The sequence below is a fragment of the Mercurialis annua genome, linkage group LG1-X (genome assembly GCF_937616625.2).
Source record: "Mercurialis annua linkage group LG1-X, ddMerAnnu1.2, whole genome shotgun sequence".
NCBI classification, from domain to species: Eukaryota; Viridiplantae; Streptophyta; class Magnoliopsida; order Malpighiales; family Euphorbiaceae; genus Mercurialis; species Mercurialis annua.
Window position 1 is genome coordinate 44,403,588 of NC_065570.1, and position 10,289 is coordinate 44,413,876.

The 10,289-nt window shown below is 36.8% G+C and overlaps 1 protein-coding gene across 1 annotated transcript; it reads right to left on the reverse strand.

Moving 5' to 3' along the window:
* Window positions 1-823: 823 nt before the first annotated feature.
* Window positions 824-3,141, reverse strand: LOC130015062 (uncharacterized). The gene is made up of 6 exons (XM_056104528.1): window positions 2,788-3,141; window positions 2,172-2,701; window positions 1,785-2,102; window positions 1,602-1,701; window positions 1,227-1,527; window positions 824-1,020 (listed from the first exon to the last, which is right to left on the reverse strand). The coding sequence occupies exons 1-6, from the start codon at window positions 3,139-3,141 to the stop codon at window positions 824-826; spliced, it is 1,800 nt and encodes a 599-aa protein (XP_055960503.1).
* Between the last annotated feature and the right edge of the window lie 7,148 nt (window positions 3,142-10,289).

A 10,289-nucleotide genomic window follows, 5' to 3' on the forward strand; every position in this document is an offset into this window, starting at 1 on the left:
GCACTAACACTTCCCTCTTTTTTATCTGGCTTCATGTTGTGGAGAGTATCTTTGTACCGATTAGCCGCATGTCGGTAGAAGACCCCTCTAATCAGGTCCTCAGGGTAGGTGGAGTCCCAATAAAAACCCTTCTGCAAACCATTAATTAATAAAAACAATTAGAAATCGAAAAGAATAAAACATAAATTTAAAATTTTAATTTAACAACCTTGAACTCCTCGAAGTAGAAGCCCTTATGCTCTGTTGTCAGCTTCTTCCACGAGGAACCCTCAGGGAACCAGCTAGATCGGAAAATGGGCAAGATCGCCCTCGATGCGTTCCTGCTGTCGTTCCTGCTATCTAGTAACCTTTCTCTGTACATTACAAAAAAACTTAGTTTTCACATTTTTGAAATAATATTTGCTAAAAAAAAGTTGTCAATCATACCTTGCAGCATCAGGTGTAACTCTAATCCTCCCAGTCTCGTCCGTAGCTGGCGGCTGGTCCTGTGGCTGCGGCTGTCTCGCCGCTCTCCGCGGTGCGGGTCTACCCGCCAGCACCTGCTGCTCAGCCCCTGGATCCGAGCTCTCAAGTGGATCCTGCTCTGAGTCGCCGCGTCCATGTCCACGTCCCTGACCAGTATCCCTACCCCGGCCTCGGCCGGCAGAAGAAGAACCTGAACCTCTCATATCTGCAAAACAAATTACAAAACAATATTCGACAAGAAAAAAATAATCACATCTATTATAAAAACCATAACACATAATTTTTTAACAAAATAAAGTTACTACATCAACAAACCTAAATAAAAGTCAAAATTCTACAGAAATAACATTAAAACAAATCATACAATTTCTATTTCATCTTCCGCTCCAATGTCATCATCGTCTGATGAGGATAGTGGATAATCATCTTCTGTCTCTACTATTGGAGGGTTGTGTAATGCAGCCTCCTCCGCCTCGCCATTCGGATCAACTAAATTTGTCGGGTCGTCATTCGTTATGACATCGAGCGGATGTTCTGCAATATCATCTTGGAAAGCTGGAACAGTTGTTCAGGCATGTCTAGCTCAGAGCGAGCTTTTATCTTGCATACTGCCCACCAATCTTTCTTGTCCCGCTTTTTGCTAGGATATGGTAAGTAATGTACTTGATCGGACTGTTCAGCTAAAATGAAAGGTTCGTATTTGTTGTATCTTTTTCTGTGATTAACATCGACTATGTTATACCGAGGATGGACTAACATACCAACCGTTTTTGTAGGATCAAACCAATTACATTTAAATAAAACCATCCTCTTTATTGGTAGAGCTGGATACTCTAACTCAATAATGTCAGTCAACACTCCATAAAAGTCGCTTTCAGCTGGGCCGTAGAGTGATCCTTTTACACAGACTCCGCTATTCATTGTAACCCGATCCTCCACATATTCTTCAGTATTGAATTTAAACCCGTTCACATAGTACCCCTTGAATGTTTTGACCGATCTAAGCGGTCCTTTTGCAAGACTTAGAATATAGGGATTGGTACAGACAGTTGGGTCTTTCACCTGTAGCACAATTCTTATACGGATCAACACGATAATATATACAACTACGACGATAAAACAACATTAATACTTACATATTGCTCGAACCAAAAGGCGAATTCCCTCTCCAACTTGACTACAATTTCGGTCTGTGTAATTTCGGGGTTGAATTCATACAACTCGCCTTCAAAAACTCTTTTTACAAGAATACGAGCGAATTAATACAATTTGTATCAAATTCTTCAATACTGAACTTAAATTTGTATATTAAGACTTACTCTCTGTAAGGTTCGATTTCAGGGCAATTCAAAAAGATGTAGCTTCGGGCAGCAACATATTCAGCATCATCCATATATCTGTTCCGACAAGCACCTACAGGTCGCCCTTTCGGTTTGAAAATAGATAATCTGTCGAAATCATCATCAACGTCCATTTCGCAAACTTCATTTCTTTGCACCCGACATGGTACCATCAGATCACCATCCTTGAAATAAAAAGATGCAAATTTTGCTGTTTCCTCCAGTAGATATTCGCTGCTAATGCTTCCTTCCACTCTGCCTTTATTCGAAACCTTATTTTTGAGTTTTCTCAGGTATCTGCATAATCATATAATTAGTTCATTTACCTAATTATCGGTTGACGAAATAGAGCTTTAAATATATCACCTTTCAAACGGATACATCCAACGATACTGAACAGGTCCTGCCATCATAGCTTCGTACGGAAGGTGTACGGGGAGATGTTCCATCGAATCAAAAAAACTCGGCGGAAATATACGTTCCAACTTGCACAGTATCTTCGGGATATCAAGCTCTAATCTCTGAAGATCCGTCTTTTTCAGCGATGTGGCAGTTAACTCTCTGAAGAATATACTCAACTCTGTTAAAGGCTCCCACACTTCTGCCGGAAGAAGCTCCCGAAGAGCAATTGGCAAAAGTCGTTGCATGAAGACATGACAATCATGACTTTTCATGCCCATCATCTTTAAACTGTTTAAATCAACGCACCTAGACAAGTTGGACACGTAACCATCCGGAAACTTTAACTTTTGAATCCATTCTAACAAAATCTTTTTTAAATCTCTGTCCAAAGCATACAAAGCCTTTGGATATCTACCAGTTTCCTCATCTTGTGCCAGGTCAGGACGATCACAAATTTTATTCAACTCTGCCCGAGATTTTGCCGTATCTTTCGTCTTACCAGGTACATTGAGCACGGTATTGAAAACGTTGTCAAATACATTTTTCTCAATATGCATGACATCGAGATTATGCTGATCACATTTGTCCTCCAATACGGTAAATCCCAAAATATATTTTTTCGGTTCCAACCACGGCCTTTAGATAGTTCATCATTCGTAGCCTTAGCATCATTCTCATAGGCCCTCTTAAACCCCAGACCGTCCACCTCTGCTAACACTTCATCTCCAGTCCTCACACCTCCAAATTGATGCCTTACTTGTTTGCCTTTTCGGAATTCGGTAACGTTCCGACGGAAATGGTGTCCTGTAGGTAAAAACTTTCTGTGACAATCAAACCAGGATTGTTTACCACTCTCGGGCAACGTGAAAGCCTCAGTATTTTTCATACAATACGGACATGCCAATCTTCCTGATGTGCTCCAACCAGACAACATTGAATAAGCGGGAAAGTCATTAATTGTCCACATAAGCGCCGCCCTCATTTGAAAATTCTTCCGTTTTTGAATGTCATACGTCCGGATTCCAGATTCCCACAGCTGATTTAACTCTACTATTAATGGCTGCAGGAAAATATCCATATGGTTTTTTGGATTTCCGGGTCCCGGGACAAGTATTGTTAGAAACATAAATTCATCCTTCATGCACATGCCAGGAAGCAGATTATACGGCGTCACAATAACTGGCCAGGAAGAATAATTTTTCCCAAAACTACCAAATGGTTGAAACCCGTCAGTATATAATCCTAGCCTGATATTTCTTGTTTCATCTGCAAAATCTGATGCAACTCACTGAACCGTTTCCACGCTGGAGAGTCAGAAGGATGACACATCTTCTCGTCTTCCATTTCATGTTCAGCGTGCCATGTCATATGTTTAGCCGTGGCTTTGGAAGCGTACAACCTTTGCAGCCTCGGAGTTAAAGGGAAATAAAACATTTTTTTATAAGGAACGTTAGCCCTTCTTTTGGCCGAATTGCTTTTCGTAACAGGTATCCACCGAGGAAATGTGCAAACTTTGCAGTGAGTTAAATCCTCGTCCGCCCCCCAGTAAATCATACAGTTGTGGAAACAGCAATCAATAACCTCGACCGGTAACCCGAGACCTTTCACCAGCTTCTTGATATTAGCAAAAAAATTCGGCATTTTGTTGTTCTCTGGAAGTAGTTCTTGTAATAAACGGCAGGTGTCATCAATCAACGATATGGACCCCTGATGTCGACACTTAATATCCAAAATTTCAACAGATGCGGACAGGGGTGAGTGTCTGCTATTACCGGGCCATATTTCATCTTCTGCCGCACTCATCATATCAAAAAACTTCTGAGCTTCGTCATTCGGGGTCTCTTCCTCAAAAACTTCGGGACCAGCAGCATCAATAACCATTCTCTGACCAGAGTTTAAATCTCCCCCTCCCTCATTATGGTAATCGTATTCATTAGCCGGCTGCTGAACTACAAGAGGGACATTCACCTCACCGTGGTGAATCCAGACATAGTAATCTGGAACAAACCCAGACTGCAAGACATGTAGTTTCACAACTTCGACATCTCGAAAATTCGTATTTCTACATTTTGTCCTAGAACATGGGCATTTTATCTCTTCCCCACTCATACACTCGGGATGTTGTACAGCAAAATTCACGAATTCTTCAAGATTAGGGAAAAAATCTGGCGGCAGGAAGCCTCTGTCATGCCTCGTATACATCCAACTTCGGTCTGGATTCATTTCTGGAGGACGTACAATTAGGTACTGGTTCATAAGCTCAACATAGCAAAGTCAATGTAATTGACTGCTAAAAGGGTAGGGTCCTATCCCATTCGCAAAACTGGCGCCCCATAATTCGATCACGATATATGCATGAATACGGAAAAAATATTCGGCAGCCTTCCGGCGTCGTTCCCCAGGTGCATTACATAATATAGGGTGTGTAACGCTAATTATATATTGCGTAAGGAATAAGCGTTACACAGCCTATATTAAATAGCCACCCGGAGAACATACGCCAGAAAACTACCAAATATTCCTATACCATATCCATACATATATGTTTTTTCGTGATCAAATTACGCAGACGACAGTAGTTTTACGAACTGTACACACGTACAATCCCGTGTCGTTCAATCTCTTGAACACACGGGACGGGTTTCTACGGCTAGGTAAGATTTTATTCGGTGGGAATAAAATCTTTGTTAATTAAATTTAACAGTTATTCAATTTACTCTAACAAACTAAAATGAAATACAAAAATGCAGTAACACTTACTTGTTGAAGAGCAGAACCGCAATAAATAGGAGATAAGCTATGTAAACAAACAACAACGGCTATGATCGGCGGCTATCAGCAATCGTCAGAAACAAACCTACATTAATAGTTTTGGATCAGATTATCATAACAATACAAATTAATACTTTATCAAGATACGTTTTTTTTAATTTTCTAAGTGATATAATATTTTTAACGAAAATCCGGCAGCATTTCCTCTAAAAATGAGCATCACCCATTTTTCAGGGAAATCCTGCAAGCAAACAATACATATTCGATTCCAACATAAACAACAAATCATTCATTAACCTAAATTAAAATAATTATAGATTCCCTAGTTTTATAAACTAACTTAATTTTATAACAAATTAATTAATCTAAAAAAATATTTAACCTAAATAATAATTTATTCAACCCACCATTCAATAATTTAATTAGCCTAATAATATATAACCATTTAAAAAAATTAACCTTCTTTACTAAAACTAACCTAATTTTGACAAAACTAACCTAATTTTCACAAATCTAACCTAATATTTTTTTAAACAAAATTAAATATTAATAATTTCAATTAATCTCTTTTAATTATAATAAACACATAATTTAATCTCTACTTTAATTAACTACTCTAAATAAACTAGTGTAATTTAATTTAAAACAATTAGAATAACCTAATTTAATTATAAAACTAATTAATTTATAATCTAATTAAACTTAATAATAATCAAAATTGAAAATTGAAGTTCAAAAAACTAACCTAGGCAGCTTCCACCAGCGGACAGCAGAGGTAATCGGAGGTTGGCAGCAGCAGCGGACGATGGCAGCGGCGTCGGCAGCGGGGGACGAAGGCAGCGGCTGTTATTTTTTTTAAGTTAAATATTACATTATAATTAATAAAAAACAAAAGCTAACTTCAACTCACTAACCTACACAGTACCGGAGGTCGGCAGCGGCGGACAAGACCGGTGACCGGAGGTCGGCAGCGGCGGACAAGACCGGTGACCGGAGGTCGGCAGCAGCGGAGGGCGGCAGGCAGCAGTTACTTAAAAAAAATACAACTTTATTATATAATTAAACAAATAACAAAACAATTAAAATATATAAATTAACTCACTGGAAAGAGAGGGAGAGAAATGGCGTCGGAATGCTTTCGCCGGAGAGGAGCAGTTTTCGCCAGAGAGGAGCAGTGGCGGATAAAAAAGAGAGGGAGGAGAGGAGGCGGTCGGTGAAGAAAAAAGAGAGGGAAGGAGAGGGAGGGGTTTCGCCGGAAAAGAGAGGGAATTCGCCGGAGAAGGAGAGGGATTAGGCCGGAAAAGGAGAGAAGGAGAGGGAGAGCGGCGGAAAAAAAAGAGAGAGAGAGTCTGAGTGCGAGAGAAAAGGAAGTGGGGTAAATTAGGTTATGGTTTTACCGACGGAAACAGTCCGTCGGTAATTCCATCGGTAAAACCATAACCCTTAATGAAACGCATCGTTTCATTAAGGGATGATTTACCGACGGATATAGAGTTCCGTCGGTAACCGTTAAAATCAGTATTAAATAAAAATTTGCTTTTGCAGAATTAGCGACGGACTTAAATAATCCGTCGCTAATTTAGCAAAAACATTGGCGCCTCCGTTCCCGCCATGTTCCCTCCAAAATTAGCGACCGAATTGAATTAATCGGTCGCTAAATTTACCAAAAAAATTGGCGCCTCTGTTCCCGCCATGGTCCCTCCAAAATTAGCGATCGAATTGAATTAATCGGTCGCTGAACATGGTGGATTTAGCGACGGACACTGTCCCTTGCTAAATCCGTCGCTAAACAACTCATTAGCGACGGAGTTGGCATCCGTCGCCAAATTTCGTCGCTAATCAATTGTTTTCTAGTAGTGCAATACATTATAGATGTACCACTGTTACATTGTAGATACATTACCGATATATCATAAATACATTAATAATACATCACAGATACATCGTTGATACATCGATCGATTTTTATACTAGTGAACTAGCCCATACAAGTGATAGTTATATGCTAACGGGATTTCATCTTCGATCGCAAGTCAATTTAATTATTACACGCGAGAGAGTGTTAGAAGATGAGACCACTAGTAAAGCATCCCCTCTTATGATACATTGCAGACTAAATTTTTTTAAAACTATAAATATTTTTTGGTAGTGAAGGTTTTTATAGTGAATTTTTAGTATTGATATATACAATTTTGTACCAGGGTTTGAATCGTGGAATGTGATGTTACTTCATAATTGTTTTTGTCTACTGCTTTTAATTACTTTTATTGAAATAAGAAGCTTTTGGGGTAAAGGTGATCTCAAATTCCATTTATCTTTTCAACTCAGAACATCACCTGATAGGCTGATATGTCATAAATGTACCACCGGTACATTATAAATACATCACTAATACATCAGCAATACATTACAGATACATCGTTGATACATCGATCGATTTTTATACTAGTGAATCGTACGACATTTTAGCATAGATTATTTGTGTATCTTGAGATGTATTATGTATAAATAGTGTATCAAAAATATATTATTTATATATATTGTATACATTATATGATATCTATTGGCACATTTAGAGCATGTGACACATATGTTATTTTAATATATGTTATAGATACATTTCAGGTACCCATAAATTATATATATAATATTCAATACGTTAAATATACAGCTCAGATATAAATTCTATACATATAAGATGCATATTTTATACATATCAGAAATAGCTCAAATGCATTCTCGTTCACATATAATTTAATTTATGAGACGTGTGTAAGATGTGTTAAATGTGTATTTGACAGATATATCATTGATATCTGATGTATACAATTTTTGATATATAATACATCATACATACTTTCTTAATGTATAATTTGTATGTTTTTCTATCATTTAACACATATTTTTTAAGATGATATACCATAGATACATTTCAAATACACGTCATATATTTCGATAGATATATGAAAAGAAATACTTAAAATATGATAGAAATATCTTCCATATACATAAAAGATACACATAATTTTTATTTAATGTTTTAAACAAGTATATTTAAGATGTATCATATGTATCGATAAGTATCTGAGATGTACAAATTCGTCAACAACAGTCTTTCCGACCATTTTTTAGTGTTAGCCAACTGAGTCAAACATATCATTTGTGTATTTTGTATGCATTACATGATATCTATTAACATGTTATTATTTTCTAATTTTTTTCTATTTTTTTATATAATTGATGGCTAATAGTGTAATTAAGTTTTTTTTGAAATGTATCTAATATGTATCAGAGTTGTTTTTGAAATTGATTTTCATTTGTAAAACAAAAAATTATAAAAATTTATATTTTTGATTATGAATTTTCAGATATATATTAATAAATTTGATGAAGTGGATAATATTGTTTTAGTTCTTTTTTGTGTGTATATATCATGTATATAAAAATGTTTATATTGAGTAACAAATGAAGATGTTATTGATGCATTAATTTCAATTAAAGTATATGATACATATATCTTCAATTTAAAATATGTTATACATACACCTTAAAGACACATTACTAATACATATAAATAATATGAGTGTGTATATATATATTCATATTTGTTTTAAAAATGTGTAATAACCCGGAATTTTAAAGAATAAAATATTGCCACGTGTCTAATATTTTATTAGACGGGAATAGGTAAATTTAGTTTACAAATGTCCCTAAAAGTATATTGTGGCAATAGGATATCAAATTTAAATTTTAAAAGTTTAAATTTGAATATTTATATAGTTAACGGGGATAATATAAACTTATGAATTGGGTGCAGAATAATTCATAAGTCTCGTGTGAATATTTTTGGTGTCAATATTCTCGGGATAATTTAAAAAGGTTATCGTGAAAATTTGATAAAATTTGGAAGTATAAATTTTATCAAGCGCGGTCAATGCGGACCTAATAAATCGAAAATGATTTATTAAAAATAAAATATAAGTCGGATGAGAATAAAAATTATATTTTTATTTTTGTTATGTTTTATAAGATTTGTGGGTAAATTTTCACGAAATTCGGAAGTCGTTTCCGTTTAGGCTACGGACGACTAGTTTAGAAGTTGGTTTAAAGTGCATGATTGAGCTAGTACCAAACTGCACTTTAACCATTATTATATATATAACCTTTCATCACCAAAGTAGGGCATCAGCGCCCATTTCTTTCATTTGAAAGAAATAAGAGAGCTGCTTGCTCTCTGAGAAGCAGGCGAGAATTAGGTCTCGCGCCGATCCGCCCGTTTCTCGATTCTAACTCCGTTTCTTCGACGATTACTCGAGTAATCGAGGTATTAATCCCGTATTAAACGTTTATTTTAATATATTTCGATATATTTCGAATATATATACGTTTATAAATGGTTACCGTATCGGATCGAACGTATACCTATTATTTTTACGTTCTGAATGTGAATATGGATATATTGGATTGTGTATATGTGTTAGGAGCGGAAAAATGAGGTTGAATCACGTCGGAATGCCCCGGGAATCGAGTTTCCCCGGGGCTGTGCACGTTGGTGCACGGACGTGCACATATGGTGCACGAACGTGCACCAATCTGGAGGTGCACGAACGTGCACAAAGGTGCACGAACGTGCACTATCCAGGGTGCACGACCGTGCACAATGGTGCACGATCGTGCACTAGCCAGGGGTGCACGAACGTGCACCCAAGGTGCACGGACGTGCACCAGGCCGATGCCGAAGGGGGAAATTCTTTTGGGGCTTTTTGCCCTATCCGTTTGACGTAGTTTCGTCGAACTAAAACGTTTAAAAACGATAACTTCTTTTAAAAGAAAGTGAAAAGAGTTTTTAAACCTAAGCTAAAGACTTTTAAAATATGATTTTAAAAGTAAAATTAAACGTTTAAAAAGGACTTTAAAAGAGTTAAAGTCGACGTTTAACCGGTTTAAAAGATTTAGCAAACGATGTTGCTAAATAATTAGTAGTCGACTGTGAATGGCTTTGGCAATCAAGTCGATGCTAGTAAATGATTTTAATTAGGTATTGTTATACCTAAAATGACTTCTAGAGTGAAGTCTAAACGTTTTCTCTAGGTGAAAACGGTTTAAATGGTTTTTAAAGAGAAAGAGACCATACGTGCTATGTGTTATGTGAATTGATTGATTTGATCAAACCTAGGTTTCAGGACCTAGATGTTTATACCAGAAATGAGTATTGATGTTTGGCTTGTGTGTTTTGTATGTTTGATCCGACTAGCTGTCCAGCAGTCAGACCAGGACTCAGGGGAGTCTGTCACACCTACGACGGTGCTA